This window comes from Papilio polytes, unplaced genomic scaffold (genome assembly GCF_000836215.1).
Source record: "Papilio polytes unplaced genomic scaffold, Ppol_1.0 DF824080.1, whole genome shotgun sequence".
In the NCBI taxonomy this organism is placed as follows: Eukaryota; Metazoa; Arthropoda; class Insecta; order Lepidoptera; family Papilionidae; genus Papilio; species Papilio polytes.
This window is the reverse complement of record NW_013525124.1, coordinates 625,211-645,073: the sequence shown is the minus strand read 5'-3', so window position 1 is coordinate 645,073 and position 19,863 is coordinate 625,211. Positions and strand designations below refer to the sequence as shown.

The following is a 19,863-nucleotide window of genomic DNA, read 5'->3' as shown; positions in this document are numbered from 1 at the left end:
ATGAACAAAAAGTAATGTTACTGTCGATATTTGCATGTAATTTTAGGTAAGTTCGTTATGGTTATTGTTTTTTTAATTAATTATTTATTTTTCCATTTATAATGTAGATCTATTTATTTTACACAGTGACACAAAAATGGCCTATTTGAAACGTTGTTACGAGATTCAAATATAGAGGTAATAGTTTTGAGATACCAATAGATGGCGCTATTTTTTGTTATGTGAAAAATGTTTCAAGTGAATTGTTAACGATGTCTCCTTATATTTTTGATACACTTTGATTGTACTTAAACTAATTGCCAATAGATGTCACTATAATATATATATAATATATTAATGTTTTTTTTATGGGATTTTTTTGTACAGAATGTAATAAAATAAAGAAATATTATTAATAATGACAAATCATTCCTGTATGTGTGTATGATAAAAAAACATTTTTATTTAAAAACTTTATTTGTATCATTGTTTAACAATAGATGGCGCTTATTATAATTTTTAAAAATGTTTTATTATATCAATGCAAGGACACTAGATGGCACTAAACTTGACAACTGACGACCGTACAGATAAAGTACCAGTGAAAAAATTTAGTTCACTGTCTCTTCACGACATTATTTAATATTAGGATTGATATATCAAGATATTGCTCCAAAGGAGTATGCATTATTTTCTTGTCAACTAGAAAATTGCCTTAATAGCCAAAATGGTAAACTGGTTTTTCAAAAGCGGTGCCACAAGGACATCTATACTTATTATAAAGAGGAAAGATTTGTATTTTTGTATGTATTGTAATAACTCATAAACTACTGGGCCAATTTTAAAAAATCTTTCACCATTAGAAAGGAAATTTATCTGTTTATATTTTAATTTCATTCGTACGAAGTCTCCACAGCTAGTAAAAGATAAAACTATTTCGAATGCAAAAGACACGAATCTTTTAGGAATTTGAAATAAAAGATTTTCGTAAATAAAACAATATATTTTAAATAATACATCACTTGTAACTAACCAACGTTTTCTTAAAACAAACATTTATAAAAGTGTTAGATATCGTTTGAAAAGTTGTAAATTATCTTCTTGTTTCTCATTTGATATCCTGTAAATCTGAACTTCATTCTGCGTCACTAACGCCTGTAAAAAAATATAGTTTAAAAACATCGAAATTACCTAACTCTAATCTTACTAATATTATAAATTTGAAAGTTTAGATGGATGTTTGTTAGAGTTTGTAGCCTAAACGACTGAACGGATCTCTATGATATTTGGCATACACGTAGAAGATAGTCTGGAATAACACATAGACTATTCGTGTTTTTTCTTAACTCTGACGGAGTCGCGGGCGAACGCTAGTGACAAAATTAAATCTAAAAAAATATTGATTCGAAGTTCGAAATTGTTGTATTTTCACTATGTTTTAGAATTATTCTCACGTAAAACAAAGTATTTTGTTCCGATGCAATACGAATATAATCTTGATTGCGAGTACCTAGACATAGAAAGAGATGGATTGTGTGAAAGGTGACATGATCAAAAAGAGAGTGATGACTGAGATGACGTATGATAGAGTTATTTGGAGGACAAAAACCTGTTGCACACTACGGGAGTAGGATAAGGATGATGAAGAGTAGGTAAATTTGTTTTTGACCGACTTCCCAAAATAAGGAGGTACTCAATTCGTCTGTATGTTTTTTTTTATGTGTGTTACGGCATAACTCCGCCGCTAGTGGACCGATTTTGATAATTCTTTTTTTATCCTAAAGGTAATGCTTGTGTTTATGTAAATTCCATTGTAACCGTCTACAGACTAAATTATTGAACCGATTTTGACGTATGAGGTGTCATACGATGTGTTTTATACCCCAAAGTGTTATAGGGTACATGATTACAAAACAAAACACATACAATGGACGTGAGAATTGAAATAAAAAACGATACTAGATTTGATTCGACATTTTTCAACATACTAATATTATATATGCAAATTTTTAGATGGATGTTTGTTAGCGTTTGTATCTAAAACTGCTGAACGAATTTTGATGAAATATATAGTAGAGGATAGTCTGGAAGAACTGGCTACTTTTATTTTTTTAATATCACTTGGACGGAATCGTGTTTTAAAGCTAGCGTCTAATTACAAAAGGAGTACATTAGAGGAAGTTTGAGAGTAGCTCTCGTAGTAGAGAAGGTTAGGAGTAAAAGGTTAGCATGGGTAACAAGTTAACAGTGGTAGTGCCCGCTTTAACATCTTAGCACTGCAGGGCCGGCACGCCCCCAGTAATACCACGACCACACAGAAGACAGGCGTGAAATGGAAGCAATTCCGTGTTTCGTCTGATGAGTGTGGTGTGGAAGGCCTAATTTAATTCCCTTTCTCTTTACCATCCTTTTCTTATAAGGAGAGGTTATAAAAGGGAAGTGGATTTGACGGTGGAGGAGATGCATAGGAAGGGGAAATATCCTCTTTATGTGCGTCTCCTCCTCCGTCGTATAAAGGTAGGCAACGCATCTGCAATTGCGGATGTCTATGGGCAGCGGTCGCCTCGCCATTTTGGCGGATTCTAGTGGCCGCTTGCTCGTTTGCCACCTTATGTTATAAAAAAAAATGGGGCATGTTATGAGGGATGAATCGCATGTTACAAGAACGTTAGTTATGAGTGTGGTACACCGGTAGAGGTAGACCTAGAGATGGATGGACTGTGTAAAAGGTGACATGATCAAGTAGGGAGTGATGACTGAGATGACGGATGATAGTTATGTGGAGGACAAAAACCTGTTGCGCCACTACGGGAGTAGGATAAGGAGATGATGATGATGATGATGTTTTTTTTTTATTTTATTACTTACCATAGTATGTCCATTAGCGACAATTTCATTGCCATCAGCGACTTTTGTAGGAGCAATATCGCTATTAGTGAGTCTCCAAGCGACGACCTCGCCCCCACCCAGTACAGCGACGATATCAAATGGATTATTACGTGGCCATACTAAAGATCTTACTGACATCTAGGGAAAAACTTCAACTTTATTCCAGTGCTGGATTAGCTATGTAGCAAGAGTAGAGATAGCATTTTAGCCGGAAAAAAACCCAAATGTGGGAAAATATAGCGGAAAAACCCGGGGAAAATTATCTAATGGGAAAATATTCGGGTTTTTTTATATTAACCATATCTAGGTAATAGTATGTACTATTATAGTGTGTCTAAATAATTTAGATTAGTTTGACAATTCATTTCAAATTTAGTAGGGATGGGTTGTGTGAAATCAGTCATGAATCTTATCGATATTCGATTTTTATTCTTATAGAAGTTGGAATCGATAGATTTATAGTTATAACTTATGAAATAAAATAAAAACACTGTTTTCTCAAATTAATAATGACCATAACAAATAATGAGAGTAAATAAATGTTTATTACTTTACAGCCGTACGTAATCGAATTGGATTTCGCTATTATTTCTGTCATCGTTAAATTCTCTACACTGTAATCAATACTAGAATTGTCCCCTAAATTAGTTAAAAAAAAAATATATTTTTAGTTGAGTTTGATAATTATTTAAACCGAATATCGATAGTTCATAATTGTTCGCTGCGTGTTTCGTAACTACGATACCTTTCTATTAAGTACGGCATTTGTCTTCATACAAATTGAATTCGATACTTCATATGCGTCATTTATCAAACTAATCTATCTTATTTAGACGAACTATCGTTCATAAAATTGACGCCTGACATTGACAGATGCGAGCTGTCATAATTAAGTTTGCACACCGGGTCAGATTTTAGACAGTTTGACAATCAATTTTTACCTTTCCTTCCTTTCCAATATAATTCAGATCTGTTGTGTTGTCCGTTTGAATACTACTGATATATCGACCTTTTGAATCAGTTTTATATTTCTCTGTTGCGGTACTATTAACATTACTGTAAAAAAAACACTAGTATGTTAAAACATACTTAATATTATGAATGCGAAAGTTTAGATGGATGTTTGTTACAGTTTGTAGCCTAAACGCCTGAACGGATTTCGTTGAAATTTGGTATAGATGTAGAGGATAGTCTGGAAGAACACATAGGCTACTTTTTATCCCGGGAATAGTTCCGGTTCCCGTAATTAGTTTTTTAATGTTTACTCGATCATTCTGCAACGGTTTAACATATGTTATTGAAATTTGGCACAGATATAAACAAAGTCTGGAGTACACATGGGATGAAGTTCATCCCCGAGAAATGTCCGGTTCCTGAGGGAGACGTAGTTTTTTGTTATTTATATAGTTCGTATGTTTTTTTAATATCACGCACGAAACAGCTAGTTCATCCATAAATGTTAGCCACCTCTAACGTTAAAAGAAAAATATAAATACCCGCAATCCAATGTTAGCAAAACTCTAAAATCTTTTATAGAACACAAATTCACTGTCCCGGAGTCTGTGCCCGCTAGCATTACTGGTAACGAATTCTGAGATATCTCTAAACATGTTATACAACATGTATCATCTGTGGAAACACAATTTCTATCATTTTACAATCATCAAAAAGTACCTTTTCTTACATCCCTCATACGTCATCTCAGTCACGCCCTTTTTGGTCATGTCACCTTTCACGATCATCAATCTTTTTCTTTTTTTTTATAATATAAGTTGGCAAACGAGCAAGCGGCCTGTATCCACTGAAACCCTTCATTGACGGAGACGCACATAAAGAGGACATTTCCCCTTCCTATGCGTCTCCTCCACCGTCAAATACACTTTTCTTTTCCTTCCTTTCCTCTTAAAAAAAGGGAGTAAAAAGCTTATACTAATACTATCTTACTCTTACTAATATTATAAATGCGAAAGTTTAGCTGGATGGATGTTAGAGTTTGTAGCCTAAACTGCTGAACGGATTTCGATGAAATTTGGTATAGATGTAGAGGATAGTCTGGACACATAGGCTACTCACTTTATTTTTTAATTCCACGCGAACGGAGCCGTGGGCGGAAGCTAGTACAATATAATTATTTAAAAAATATTTAAGCTATCATTTTCTTCATATCATATTGTCATCGAAACTAAAGATTTCTAAATAAACTAATTTTCGGATAAATCTATTGGAATGTGATATACTTTTAATTACTATTTTTGTAACAAATGATAAATGAAACTATTTAAAAAATACTTACTCGCAACACATAACCTAAAAACTTTAAAAATCCCCGTAAATCTGACACAACGTAACACTTCTCCACAATTCTTAGCTATTAAAAAGTTATCCGTATTATCTATTCTTAGTATTTTCATATCGTAACATAAAATTCCTGTTTCCCATATATTTGTCTTATTCTTTGTTTTATTACCACTGGCAACACTTTGTCTGACAGCTGACTGACGAGTTGTCAGTTTTCGTTCCAATCTTTTATTAGATATTCTCCTTTTAGAGGAATTTAAATTGAATGTTTTATTAATATTATCTATTTCGATATTTTGAACATCCAAATAATCTATCAAATGAATTGTTTGTGTTTTTTCTAACGCCATTTTCGACCAAAAAGCTTTTCCGATATCCTTATATTTCTTTCTAGATCTTTCTTGAACCACTGCGTATATTGTTAAAATACCAATACGTTGTAAAGAACATATCTAAAATAAATCATTAATCGAACTTAAAATCTTACTAATATCATAATATCGGAAATTTAGACAGATTCTTTAGAGTTTGTCTGACATAATTATAATAAAGCGTAAACACACATATCTTTGTTGCCTAAGATGTCAGCAATTACAGCATATTTTTAAATAATTCTATTTTTATAAAAAAACCCTACACTTGCATCATGCTTTAGGCTATATATTTTCACGCCATTAAAGGGGGTAAATATTTTGGATAAAAACCCTAATGTGGGAAAGAGACCTTAAGTTGCTGCCAACATCAAGGAAGCAAGGTTGTCATCATGTCATATTGACATTTGTAATTGATAATTTGACAAATGTAAACAATAAAATATATTATTTATAATTTCATGCGGATGAAGTCGCAAGAGAACAGCTAGTTTGACATAAATTTAGAGAAAAATCAGACTATGTGTTAGTCTACTACCTTTTTTGACCGACTTCCCAAAAGAAGAAGGTACTCAATTCGTTTGTATGTTTTTTTTTTATTTTATGCGGTCATCTTCATCGTGAAATCCTAATAAGATTACCTGAGCTATAATTTTCCTGCCATCATCTTTGCCGGTCATCGAAGATTCTCCAATAAATTCCAAAGCTACAATACAATCATTTACACCTCTCTCTATAATATTAACACCGCTATTTGTATAAGCACTGATTTGCATTGGTCGTGGAATCTAAAAAATAAATATTCTAAAACATTGACCATACAAGAAAGGATTAAGCAAATTGTCTCATAGAATTTCTACCACTTTTAAATTAACACTGACCTTTTCATTTTGTTTATTTTTGCTGTTCTTTAAATTCCATTCTCTGTCAATTTCCGTCTGTGTCATTCCATTGGTATCAATTTCTACCAAATTGGTAGATATTTCGTCACCGGTATCATTTATCCATGTAGCTTTTTCTGATAGATCCCATAAATGAATAGACCTATAAATATAATTAAATCACATATGTACATTTTATCGATATTATTAGGGATAAAGGAAATCGTCGAAAACCAAAAAGATGAAAACGTGTGAAGTTCAAACAAAGCCTAAAAAAAATAGAGAAAACTCATATTGTATACATGGCTGCCACTACGAAATTTCACTTTATCAATTAATTTTATAAAATCAAACAAAAAAAATGGGACCCACCTGCAAGCATCACCTTTCGGATAAAAAATGAATTATCAAAATCGGTCCACTAGCGGCGGAGTTATGCCGTAACACACATAAAAAAAAAAAAACATACAGACGAATTGAGTACCTCCTTCTTTTGGGAAGTCGGTCAAAAAGAGGTTCAAAAAAAGCTGTTTATTTTGCCAATTTTTTACTTTATCTTACTATATATATATATATATTGTAAAGAGGAAAGATTTGTATTTTTGTATGTACTGTAATAACTCAAAAACTGCTGGCGGATTTTAAAAGTTCTTTTACAATTAGGAAGGTAATTTATCTGTCAGTAACATAGGCCATTTTTTATTATTTTTTAAATTCGCGCGGACGCTGTTGACGCTGTTGCTCGCGATTTCGCCCGCATGAAATCTATACTTTTATAATAAAGCGTAAATACATATATTTGTATATATGTTGTTGTTTGTAAAACTTTCGTTTCCTCCGTCATTATTTTTGTCAACTGTGTAATTAAGTGTATGATGTTTGCCTTCTGAATGGATTAAATGACTTTATTATTATTATTATTATTATTATTATTATTATTATTATTATTATTATTATACACACTTCTTTGTTGCCTAAGATGTCAGCAGCATACATTACAGCATATTTTTGAATAATTAGTTTTTTAATAAAAACCCCTACACTTACGTCACGTTTTAGGCTATATATTTTCACGCCATTAAACTTAGGGGGTAAACACTTTGGACAAAAACCCTAATGTGGGAAAGAGACCATAAGTTGCTGCCAACATCAAGAAAGATTGCTAAGGTGTGTCATGTCATGTCATTTTGACATTTGCAATTGAGAATTTGACAATTGGAAACAAGTTTTTATAATTTCACGCGGATGAATCCGCGCGCGAACAGCTAGTTAATGATAAAAGGTAGATCCTATGTTACTCACTGATAACGTAGCTTTTTAATAATAAGATTTTTTTTAATATAGGTCCAGTAGTTTTTGAATTATTCCACTTCATACAAAAATACAAATCTTTCCTCTTTATAATACTAGTGAAGACGTGAGAAAGTGTTTTACCAGGAACATTTTACGTAATGTGCGGTTCGACTATAGATTGGAACAATATCTTACCCATCTTCCAAAGCAGCAACGATTATCCCGTCAGTACCTCCACGGAATTGACCCAAACTAACATTATCTGGGGCTATTAAAATTTTTATCGGCTCCTTTAAAATACCAGATAAATCCCATAGACAAAGAACACATTTCTGCAAATCTTTACTCTTTTCATGCACCGTTATCAATAAATTACCTTTATTTGTCGAAAAAATTACATTCAAAACTTTCAAATCCTTATAAAATATATCATTTTGAGTATTAATAGTAATATAACCTGTGCTGAAAGGGAATTTGGTACATTTCGTCAAATTAAAAATGTCAGTGTTGCCAGCATTTAAACTTAAAATATTACTAATTCGACTTTCCGTCTTTTTTAAAAACTTCTTCAATCTATTTACATTGAAATTGGTATTTTTTAGTTTATTTGTATATATTTCATGTGGCAGAATAACATCTGGACCTACTCCATCTTTTTGCTCTAAAAATATACGTAACTGGTTGTTATTGTAAACATCTATATCATATATTTTCTTATCTTCTTGTAGTAAAGGAAATTTAATAAAAAAATCATCACTAGTACTTGGTTGTACAGGCTTTTCTTTCTCAGGAATAAATTTCGAAAACTCAATCGGATGTTGAGTCCATTTATGTTGGTATAAAACCTCTTCAGTCTGCACCTCCTTAGTGATACCATCATCAAACGTCTGCACAGCCACCTGCATAGAGTTCCTACCACCGAATGTTGCCATATACAAATCGTACGGTATCGGTTGCATTTCAAACAACGTGTACGTCATTTCGTGTAGTGTTACCATACTTAAAATATCTTTCGCTCTTTGTTCCAGTTGTTGAAATATGCGCCGTTTTTTTCTATTCCTTTTCGATACTGCAAAGTCTATAAAGAGAGGCCTGAAAAAACAGATATAGTTTACAGATATATTTTAAAGGTAGTAATGAAATTTAATCCCTTTCCCTTTCCACCCTTTTCTTAAGAGGAAAGGATGAGAAGGAAAAGTGGATTTGACGGTGGAGGAGACGCATAGGAACGGGGAAATGTCATCTTTATGTGCGTATTGGATTTTGCAGGGTTACAGTGACAAACAAACTTTCGTGCCCAAACTATTTGTAACTAGCCATTTTATATTAAAAAAATTTATTAAATTCTAGTTATTTACCTGTCCAAGACATCAACATGAACAGTCTTCATACTGGAGACGCTGGACGTAGACATATCTTGGAAACCCTCATCCGTCAACGAGATTCTTTTGTCAAAATTCTCTGTAACCTCGTCTATGAGGTCTAGCGGAGTTTTCTTCTGAGCTGATCTCTGTGGGTCCCGTAGATCGAAACTGCCTATGAATAATTAAATTCTCTCTACAATTACGGTGAAATATACAACTGTCACCAAATAGCTATCATTCAGAAAAGTCATACTAATATTATAATTGCGAAAGTTTACATGGTTGTCAGTTTGTAGCCTAAACTGCTGAACGGATCTTGAAGTGTCATAAATATAGAGGATAGTCTTGAAGAACACATAGGCTACTTGCTTTTGTTTTTTTCAAATGCGATACTAACGAGGTCGCGGGCGTAAGATAGTACTTCATAAATGAAAGTTTGGATGGACGGGTTTTTTAACTGTATGTTCAAAAGTATGATTGTGTCGTAGAGGATATGCTTAAGGAGTAAATTCAGATATGACCGATAGAGATGTATGAAGCATTATCTTGTGCCGACCTTCTGTAGGGACAAGAGCAACTTGATGATGTGTTTGAAATATCAGTATTTACCTGAATCTAGCATCTTTTCTTCGTTATCTTTGACATTAATTTCTTTTGTAGCTATGTTAAAATCAGTTTCTGAATTGTGAGCATCTTCGTCAGTTGCAGAATTACCGTCGCTATGAGATTCGCTTTGATATGACTCGAAATCCGATTCATAACTTTCGAAATCATCTTCATAACTCACTTCCTCTTCACTGGATTTTTCTTTTTCTACCTACGTTTTATAAATCGTAAGTAACGAAACTAAACCTTTTATCTATACTATTATAAAGAGGAATGATTTTGTATTTTTGTATGTATAGAAATAACTAAAAAAGTACTGGGCCGATTATAAAAATTCTTCCGCCATTAAAAAGGTAATTTATCTATATTTTTTAGTTTACACGGGCGAAGTCACTTTAAGACTAACTTAAGCCCTTATTTCATAAAACGTTAAGTCTTGCGCCTTACAGTCACAACTGCAATTGTGTAATAGCCATTATATAGAAAAAGGGCCCTAAAAGTAACTTAAAAATTATTGCTGACAAACTATAAACCAGCTAGTTGTATTATTTTGTAAACTATTTTGTCTGTGGTTTGACTCAAAATGCTTACCTTTGCCTCTTCATCCTTCAAGTGTACAAAAAAAGCTTTCGGCTTCGCGCTAAGTTTCTTTGACAAATTTTTCATTTCCGCATTATTATCCACTCCATCGACTTTCAATACCTTGACCTCATTTTCATCTAATGTTCTTGTTTTTGAACGCTGTCTAAAAAATATATCCGCCATATTGGATTTTTCCTCACCGACTTTATTAGCATTGGGTATAGGTCTAACGGTACTTAAATTCGATTTCTTTGTATCAACAGACCTTTTTAAAACTGGCGAATTGACAGTTACATTTGCTGGTGCCTGGGCTTTTACTATACGTGGCGTTCTGGCTGAATGTAAATTTTTTGCCTCCATTTTTTTTTCGGCGGCCATCTTTGTTGTACTTTTTCTTACGCTGACATTTGAATTTGATTTTAAATAATCCTTCATTGGCGATACATTTTTAGCTGTATTTATTGTTGATGAAAACGCCTTTTTAGGTGCTTGTGAAACTTCGGTTTTCTTTCTAGCGTATATATCAGCTGTCGTTGTAGTTTGTAGATAATTTCTGGGCGTTGTTGCATTTTTAAGTTTTTCATCGTCAGTTTTACGTGAAGTATTTGATATGTCCATTTTAACTCTATCTTTACTCCTGATTTTCTCTACGTTTCTCCTCGAAGGGGTCTGCATTTCGAATTATTTTTTCTGGAAAGTATTTTTATGATCGAATATTTTTTATGGTCATTGTAGTTAGGGCGGGAATACACATGACAACTGAGACACTGTCACGTGCCAGTTACAGGCATGCGTAAATTTTAACTGGCAAGTAGATAACACGATATTAGATAAGTCTGAACATTTTTCACTGCGATGTGTATTCCGCCAGCAGCTGACACGTGCCAATAGTGCTGTGCTACATCGTTTTACTGGCATTTGTATTCCCGCCCTTATGGTAGTTTGGTTGAAAGAAAGGCAAGGTTAGCTTACATGCGAAGTCACCATCATAGTCATCATACTAATATTATAAATGCCAAAGTTTAGATGGATGTTTGTTAGAGTTTGTGGCCTAAACGGCTAAACGAATTTGGATGTTTGGTATAGATGTAGAGGATAGTCTGGAAGAACACATAGACTACTTTTGTTTTTTTTTTTTATTTCCACGCTCACGGAGTTGCGGGCGAAAGCTAGTTTGAAGCAATAATTGAATACAAAGAAGTTTCAATAACTTACTTCGATTACAAAAGTACGTAGCTAATCTTCGTTTACTGATAGCATAAATACTTACCAAACAATAAAACACAATTATCGTAACACATTTGTTAAAGAAAACTATTGAATTATAATTAAATATTTCACGAATCCAAATTGAAATACAATATGCGATGACTTTTATTCCGTTACCATGGTTACGGGATGAAAACAATTTTGCTATTTCAAAGGCAAGTTGGAGTTACCATAGTAAAATATAAATGCGAAACTGAACGGATCACCGACCTGTATAAAACGGACAGGCTATAAACTGTGATATTTGTCTATTCCAAGTTCATCATTTTGGCGCCGATGGTTGCGATTGATCACGGTGAAGAGTTTTCGAACAATAGGCTTAAGTAATTGTAATAGATATCAAGGAGAGGATAGTCTGGAAAAACATATCCTACTTCTTTTTTTTTAATTGCACGCGGATGGAGTCGAGGTCGAAAGCTAGTTAATTATTTCATCTTCAATGTCAAAATATGGATGGCTCCAAAGGAAGAGGAAGACCGAAGAAAGTATGGATGGATTGTGTGAAAGAGGATATGCTTAAGAAAGGAGTGGTTCCAGATATAACGGCTGATAGAGATGTATGGAAGAACAGAACATACTGTGCCGACCCTCTGTAAGGGATAAGGGCAAGTGGATGATGATGTCAATAAATTACTAATCCGATTTATATAGATTACCTGGCGTTGCATTATCTAAAACCAGGAATATACTAAACCTTTGTAAAAATATGAAACCAATTCCTTTACTCACATTAGTGATGTTACGATGAAAGCGATTGCAGCGCCCCGAAACTGTTTTATACTCTTGGTTAAAACGTGCGCATTTTTCAATAAACTATCGCACAACAGTTGTGCGATTGTCATTTGTTTCGCAGCCAATTCAACTGTTTAGTTGCACTAAAAATTGAGTAATGTTCGCATCTCCATATAAGCATAGGAATTAAAGCAAAACTTAACAATAGTCTTGGGCTTAATCGGACATCTGTAAGTGCGCACCGTACTAGTACAATTTGGAAAACGTACTAGTACACACTTTTAGTACCTTTAGTACTTCAGATTTGTGAGAACACAATAACATGAATAGAATATAACGAGGTCATAGATTACTTCACATCAAATTTTAAGCAGGGTCAAACATATGTTATTAGCGAAAATAAATTTAGTTATGAATGAATTTATCCACTTTTGATTCTTATTATCGAAGATGGATGCTTCAATCTGGCAAATATTCAATCAAATCAAACAACGAAGAGGTGAACACCGATATCGTGTAGTGTACTAAAAGTACTAAATGTCCGATTAACAGAAGCCGTTCGGTAACGTTACTTTTAGTACATCGTACGTGTACTACCCAAGACTACTGAACAGTCGTGCGATAGTTAAAGGTGTGCGCACGCTTTACTCATTTGATTCTTACAATCTAGTCAAATTAATACAATTTTCATAATGTTAATACGTTTAATTAAGCAGTGACGTAACGAAATAAAATAAATAACAAATAAAACAATACTTTAGTCATATTGAGGAAATGTACTTTCGTTTATTACAATTACTTAATTCTCAATAAATACGAAAACGGACGTATTTAATAAATACAATTGCACCGCACGGCAGCCATCTTGCCGACATACGTAACACAGATAATGTAAAAAATACACGATTCTGTCAACGCTCTCAGAAAAAGACAAAAAAAAAAGCTGTACAAGCTGTCAAATTCGGTTTCTTTCACAGATCTGGCAAAAGTGGTTTAACTTACTGAGTCTACAGATAATTTATAGAGTAGGTGAGTTTCGAAAAAAAATTGAGTAATAATAAATCACATAATTATTAGCAGAAAATATTTTTGCATTGCAAAAACAATAATAAATACTCCGCCTACTCTATCTACAAGATTATCGACAGCTGTTTTTTTACAATCCGGCAACAATCGTCGCGGGGTCTTCAACTCCTTCCTTGATTTTCCTCAAGAACATGACAGCTTCGCGGCCATCAATTAGTCTATGGTCGTATGTCAACGCGATGTACATCATTGGTCGAATCACAACTTGACCGTTCAACGCGATTGGTCGTTCGAAAATGCCATGCATACCCAAAATGGCGGACTGAGGTGGATTTATTATTGGCGTACCCATAAGAGATCCGAATACTCCACCATTACTGATAGTAAAAGTACCACCATCCATCTCTTCGATGGTCAATTTCCCCGTTCTAGCTTTCTCTGCTAAACCAGCGACCGTCAATTCGATATCAGAATATGTCATATTTTGAACATTACGAATGACGGGTACCACTAAACCTTTAGGGGTAGCTACCGCGACCGAGATATCAACGTAATCACGGTAAATAATCTCATTCCCATCAATAACCGCATTAACAACCGGTTGGTCAGTCAACGCGTTTGCCGCTGCCTTAACGAACGGCGACATAAGACCAAGTTTAACCCCATGTTTCTTAGTAAATGCGTCCAAAAACTTCTTACGGAACGCCATTATATGAGACATGTCGATTTCGTTGAAGGTAGTCAACATAGCATTGGTGTTCTGAGCATCCTTGAGACGCTGGGCGATACGTTGCCTCATCCTGTTCATCTTGACGCGCTGCTCGGTACGTGTTCCTGAGATTTCCTTACTATAGTCAGATGGTGGGACTTTAACGGTGGCTGTCTCTATCGCTTGTGCGTGTCGGATAGCTGCTACCGGGATAGAGGAGATGGGTGCAGCAGGTGGCGGTGTTTCCCTAGGTGGAGGTGGAGGTGTAGGGGTAGAAGGTGGGGGTGGAGGTGGAGGGGCAGCTGCTTGAGGCGTCGGTGTAGGCGGAGGCGGAGGCGGAGATTCCGCTTTAGGCGGCTCAGGAGCAGCCGCTGCCTTCTTAGGTGCCTCCCCAGTCACCTCCAGCCTAAACAGCTTCTGTCCAGCTTTCACCGTATCCCCGTCTTTCACATATAGTTCCTTAATTACACCATGAGTGGGTGCCATTACGGGAATAGCTGTTTTATCGGTTTCTATTTCCAGAACAACTTCATCAGCTGCCACCGCGTCTCCAACTTTCTTGTCCAGTTTAACATCACCTTCGGATACAGAGTCAGGGAAGCCTGGAGTCATAACATCCTGCTCCTCATAGAGTGGTCTGGTGAAGTGTATGGAGGCGATCTGATGGTGTGAGGCTAGAATCCTTGCTGTTGCTGGCCTTGCTTGAGACAGAGCACCAAGTGCTTTGGGCACATCGGTGATATACCGAAGGCTCTGCCCCTGTCTCCGGTATAACGTTTGTAAATGTTTCGAGCAGCGTCGCAACATTTTTTTAATGAAGCTTTACCCTGGAATTAAAAAGAAAAATTCGTGAGACATTTGTAGATGAAATTACTTAAGATACAAGGTTCAAGGTGTTGTGTAACCTTTTCAATAACAATACCGTAATAAATTTTAAAAAAGAAAAAACTATAACCTTCCAAAACAAAGTTACAATTAATATTAATGTTTATGGGTCTTTTTAACCTTACAAGATTATCAAAGTCTCTAAAGTTTAGGTAGTGTATTCTGTCTGCAATATATATCGAAATTTGTTTTGATTTGCAACTATCACTTGAAATTATCTTATCAATGTTTGTAAAAAAATCTTTTTCTCTCTGTAACTAATGACAACTTATCTGTAACTTATGATGTAACGTAGAAAGCGTAATTGTCAAGGTGTGTTACATAATCATTTATAGTGCGACTTATCTGGCTATCACTTTCATTTGTATAGGAAAATATATAAAACACTAGCTGTTCCCATGCGGCTTCATCCGCATAAAATTATATAAAAAAATATCTTATTGTTTGCATTTGTCAAATTATCAATTGCAAATGTCAAAATTACATGACATGATGTCAAACCAAGGCAACCTTGCTTCCTTTATGTTGGCAACAACTCATGGTCTCTTTCCCACATTAGGGTTTTGTATCCAAAATATTTACCCCTAAGTTTAATGGCGTGAAAATATATAGCTTAAAGCGTGTCGTAAGTATAGGGCCTTTTGTTAAAAAAAGAATTATTTAAATATATGCTGTAAATGCTGACATCTTAGGCAACAAAGAAGTGTGTGTTTACGATACATAAGCATAAAACATTAGTGGCTAGGGAGTTAAGCACTTGACTTATAATCTACAGATTCTTGATATTAAATCTGGTTAAGTACCTATGTCTTTCAATTTTAGAATAACATGTAAATTTATGTACAATTCTTAGAGTGATAGAAAACATTATAATGCACTTATATAAAAAAATTCAAAGATATCTGTGAAAGACATCTGTAAAGTCAACCCGTAGTTGACCAGCATGGTTGATTAAAAGCAAAGTCATTCAAAAAAATATTTAGAGTAGATGTTAACACTTTAATTAAAACCTTTTTCACATAATCTCACTAATCTATTATAGATCCTCAAAACCACTTTTTAATAATAATTGTATTCAAATAAATTGCCAATACGTGTCATTACGTAATATTTAAACAATTATGTTTTGTACTGTCATGATGTATGGATCTGAATGTTGGGCAGTAAAAGGGATGGATGAAAGAATACATGTGGCAGAAATGAGAATGATAAGATGGATGTGTGGGGTAACACTATTGGATAAGATACAAAATGAGTAGCCCCAGTGGTTGAGAAAATAAAAAGTAAAAGGTGAGTGTGGTATTAGCATGTTATGAGGAGGGATGAATTGCATGTAACAAAAGATGTTAGTTATGAATGTGGAGGAAGCCCGATGCGCTGACCTTTCGGGAGTATGATAAGGCAGGGGAAATGATGATGATGATGATGACACTATAGTTTATTTTATAACAAAAGATACTAACTATAATTTTGTAAAATGTTGTATTACATGTCAATACAAGTACATGAGGTGGTCAAAACTTGACTACTCATTTAGTACCTTTCAGGGAAGCTACCGATGAAAACATTTTGTTCACTATGCCTAGTCTTTTCTAAAACTCTCTGACTAAAACCTAGGTCTAGGATAACTAGTCATCGATAAGGGTAGGCTTAAGCCAGGTGGAGTCATAAGGTGACAATAGTCAGTGTTAAATCTCTTGTCGGAATGTTAAACAACAAATGTTTAATGCCTGGTACACCCTTAGCCAGTACTTAGCCAGTTGATCAACAAGCCAGGCTTGATGTAAGGTCTCACTGGCAGTTCACATTATGCCATTTGAATGCCAGCCCAGTTATAGAGCACTCTGTCCTACTATAGCCAAGTGTGTACTTTTTCACCACCATTTTGTACCAAAAATATAGTAAATAGGAATCATACCATTTTTAGCATTTTTTCTTGTCCCAAATAATTTAAACAGAACACAGATAATGATTACACTTTATAAGAGGAATTAAAAAATACTTTCTAATTCAAGTTATGGTGAGTTAAGCCATAACAAGGATGTTAACTCTCATCTTAAATTCATATTATAGCTGGTATAGATAATAATTTTATCATATTAAAATCCTTTATATACATTTTATTTTCAAACAGTAATACAAAATATTTTATTTTCTATTCACTGTAAAAGGCAGTCAAAAACATTCATTATCTGTCAATAAAGTTAATTTCAATCAATAATTATGATAGTGTAAAAAACAGAATTTAAATTATTTATTTAATTATTCTTTGATAAAGAAATTTTTATCTTTTTCATTTTTCTTTGAACATTACATAAATATCTGTAATTTTATTTTTAATTAATACGTGAAAAACAAAATAATATATCGTGTTTGTTAATGCTGGCACAAAATATGACAGAAGAATACAAGAAACGAATAAAACATGACATTTAAGTGTGACAGGTTAGAATGATTCAAGAATTTGGTAATTATTGATTAATTTAAAGAAGCAGTTTAACGAATAATTAGAATCGCAATGTAATATTGATTCAATTGATGGATTTAGATAAAACACGCTCAATGAAATCAAGGTTAGATAATAATGTAAATACAGTAAAGTTATAATAGAACAATATCCCTTACCTTTCAGATGTGGTAAACAGCTGATATGTGTGCGAGTTTTAATAATTTCAGTGAAAAAATGTTACATAAGCTCTGGTCTCATGACAGATTCGATTTCAGCAGTGTTATGAATATCGAGTCTCAATCGATTTTGTAAGATAGCATAGCCGTTGCGACACGTACGGAATAGATACTTCACTTTATTTTGAACACCGCTGCTTGTTAAAGATGTAACCCAAGTCCTACATTTATCGTAACCTGGTAAACCCTCGCCTTCACCACCCTAAAAAATCTAGATGGTGGCAGCTGTCAGTCAAGATGGTTGAGAATGAGAACATTGTGACTACGTTCGGAAATTCACTATGGTATATGTTTTAATAAACACATTTTTTAAATTAAGTGTAATTAAGTGATTCAATCTTATTAGATTTTTATTGACTTATTTGTAATTTATAGTAATTTTAAATGTAATGTAGAATTATTGATATTTTCTTTCTTTGCGAATTAATTCAGGGTATTATACATGAATATTAGCGCGTCTGTTGACGACGTTAATATTCGAAGACAGAAACTGTATTAATTACTGCTATTATCAATACAGGACAGATTCAGACTTTGGAAGAAGTGTTAAAGTTTTGACGGTTTCCAAACGAGACCTTATCTATGATAGAGCTGGGACTGTCAAAAAATCTTTGTGAGTAAACCATAGACTTACACATTTGATACCTACTTTATATCATACCAGTAAAATTGCGCTGGCCTGGCACGGATTGATTTGACTCACTGGCGCCAGTTAGCTTCTACATTATTCGAGCCTTGTTCAGCGCTACTGGCATAGGGTAAAATATGATAAGTCCTTAACTGGGATGTTGGAAGTTATTTTTTTAACAATGATTTTGTTGTAAGAATAAAAAGCCGTGTATTTTAAATAAAATTTTATTGCAATAAGCATATAAAACAAGCCATAAATTGCACAAATCACACGCACGTCACAAACTGTTGAAATAGACGCTTAGTCGGTTTGTAATTCAACAATGTTCAAAATGAGTCGATTATTCAAGACGACAATCTAAAAATAAAACTAGCAAAATCTAATTTTCTTATGTTGGCTATTGCTGTTACATTTTATTTTGACATCTTCGATATGTGCTAATATTAACAAAAAAAATATTTTAGAACAAAATAAATAAAGTCAGTGCCAACACTAGAACTATATTATATATTGCATTGTGCAAAATATTTTTGGTGAATAATACTTTGTAGAATAACTACTAAATTAAAAACCTAGTGTTTTTTAAAGTAATACAGCGAATGCAATTTCACTGTAGACTACTTTAAAAAAATTTAATGCTTGGAATATCTTAGAGAAAATTCCACATGTACGAAATATTTCGTAATATTTTCAACTTGTATTAGATTTTTATTTATCTTTTTAGAGTGATTCAAAAAGTATGTAGAGGAGACAGTTGACACTTCACTTCAAATATTTTTCACGTAACCTCTAACACTATTGATAAATCTTTAAAGCCACATGTCAATATAACCAATTGTATTTAAATTTCCACTAGGTGTTACAAAAAAATTAAATGGTTATATATTATTCTGTAACACTGTTTACTTTTTTTTTTATAACAATAGATTGAGCTTAATTTTGTAAAATGTTTTATTACGGTCAATACAGACACGAGGTACTAAACTTGACAACTGATATAGTACCTATCAGAGAAAGTACCGGTGAAAAAAAATAATCACTGTCTCCTCTATGTATTGCTATATCTTTGTTCTTCAATAATTTATGCTAAGGTCTGTGCATTAAGACTAAAATTTAAAACTATAAATAAATTTCTGTAAATAAATTTTTCATAAATAAAAGTACATTTTTTAAAACCTAGAAACAAAAAAATATTAAACAAAGCCTATATAAATAAAAACAACCAATTTCACATTTGATAGTCAAAGTAAATAAGATTATTTTACGTTTTATAGATATATAATCTATAGATGTCATCCGGAGAATAAAAGTGGGGCATAAATGTGAATAAAAGTGGGGCATAAATGCTTCTGGAGGCATTTAGTTGGGGGCAAATTCTCTCGTTGTTGTCATTTTAGTTACCTTCGGCCACGTCTTAGCTTAGGTGGAATCGTGGTCAAGGGCTGGTTTATGTTAAAAAAATACAAAAAAATACAGTAAATATGACGTAAAATGGATTCTCGATTGAAACTTGTGCATCTATAGGTTACATATCTATAGTTTAAAGTTAGTATTTTGTACTCATATTGGAAAATATCTGTGTATTAATTTTAAATTTATAAAAATAACATTTATGGTAAAATATATTGTTCGACTAAAATCAAGGAATGTACGAAAATGTATG

At 33.5% G+C, this 19,863-nt stretch overlaps 2 protein-coding genes across 4 annotated transcripts; both read right to left on the bottom strand.

Annotated features, from left to right (window-relative positions):
- Window positions 1-992: 992 nt before the first annotated feature.
- Window positions 993-11,574, bottom strand: LOC106099994. The gene is made up of 12 exons (XM_013278707.1): window positions 11,534-11,574; window positions 10,273-10,953; window positions 9,685-9,892; window positions 9,070-9,247; window positions 7,907-8,803; window positions 6,419-6,581; window positions 6,179-6,325; window positions 5,162-5,618; window positions 4,365-4,497; window positions 3,810-3,924; window positions 2,848-3,006; window positions 993-1,134 (listed from the first exon to the last, which is right to left on the bottom strand). Exons 2-12 carry the CDS (start codon window positions 10,936-10,938, stop codon window positions 1,036-1,038), a joined length of 3,222 nt encoding a protein of 1,073 aa, XP_013134161.1. The 5' UTR covers window positions 10,939-10,953; window positions 11,534-11,574; the 3' UTR covers window positions 993-1,035.
- A 1,443-nt stretch (window positions 11,575-13,017) lies between these two features.
- Window positions 13,018-17,819, bottom strand: LOC106100024 (dihydrolipoyllysine-residue succinyltransferase component of 2-oxoglutarate dehydrogenase complex, mitochondrial-like). Of its 3 annotated transcripts, none has more exons than XM_013278759.1 (2): window positions 17,672-17,819; window positions 13,018-14,826 (listed from the first exon to the last, which is right to left on the bottom strand). In XM_013278759.1, the coding sequence occupies exon 2, from the start codon at window positions 14,804-14,806 to the stop codon at window positions 13,421-13,423; it is 1,386 nt and encodes a 461-aa protein (XP_013134213.1). In that variant the 5' UTR covers window positions 14,807-14,826; window positions 17,672-17,819; the 3' UTR covers window positions 13,018-13,420. The 3 variants fall into 3 exon arrangements, with proteins under 3 accessions (XP_013134213.1, XP_013134211.1, XP_013134212.1); XM_013278757.1 differs by having other exon boundaries at window positions 17,510-17,818; XM_013278758.1 differs by lacking the exon at window positions 17,672-17,819 and adding an exon at window positions 16,803-16,927.
- Window positions 17,820-19,863: the final 2,044 nt, after the last annotated feature.

What these genes read in the sequence shown, in the direction of transcription:
- LOC106099994 (XM_013278707.1), bottom strand. Translation starts at nt 10,938, where the DNA reads ATGCAGACCCCTTCGAGGAGAAACGTAGAGAAAATCAGGAGTAAAGAT. An exon ending in AAAATAAACAAAATGAAAAG is followed by an intron (nt 6,326 to 6,418) that starts GTCAGTGTTAAT and finishes TTTATTTTTTAG; the next exon opens with ATTCCACGACCAATGCAAAT. An exon ending in GCAGGAAAATTATAGCTCAG is followed by an intron (nt 5,619 to 6,178) that starts GTAATCTTATTA and finishes GATTTATTTTAG; the next exon opens with ATATGTTCTTTACAACGTAT.
- LOC106100024 (XM_013278759.1), bottom strand. Translation starts at nt 14,806, where the DNA reads ATGTTGCGACGCTGCTCGAAACATTTACAAACGTTATACCGGAGACAG.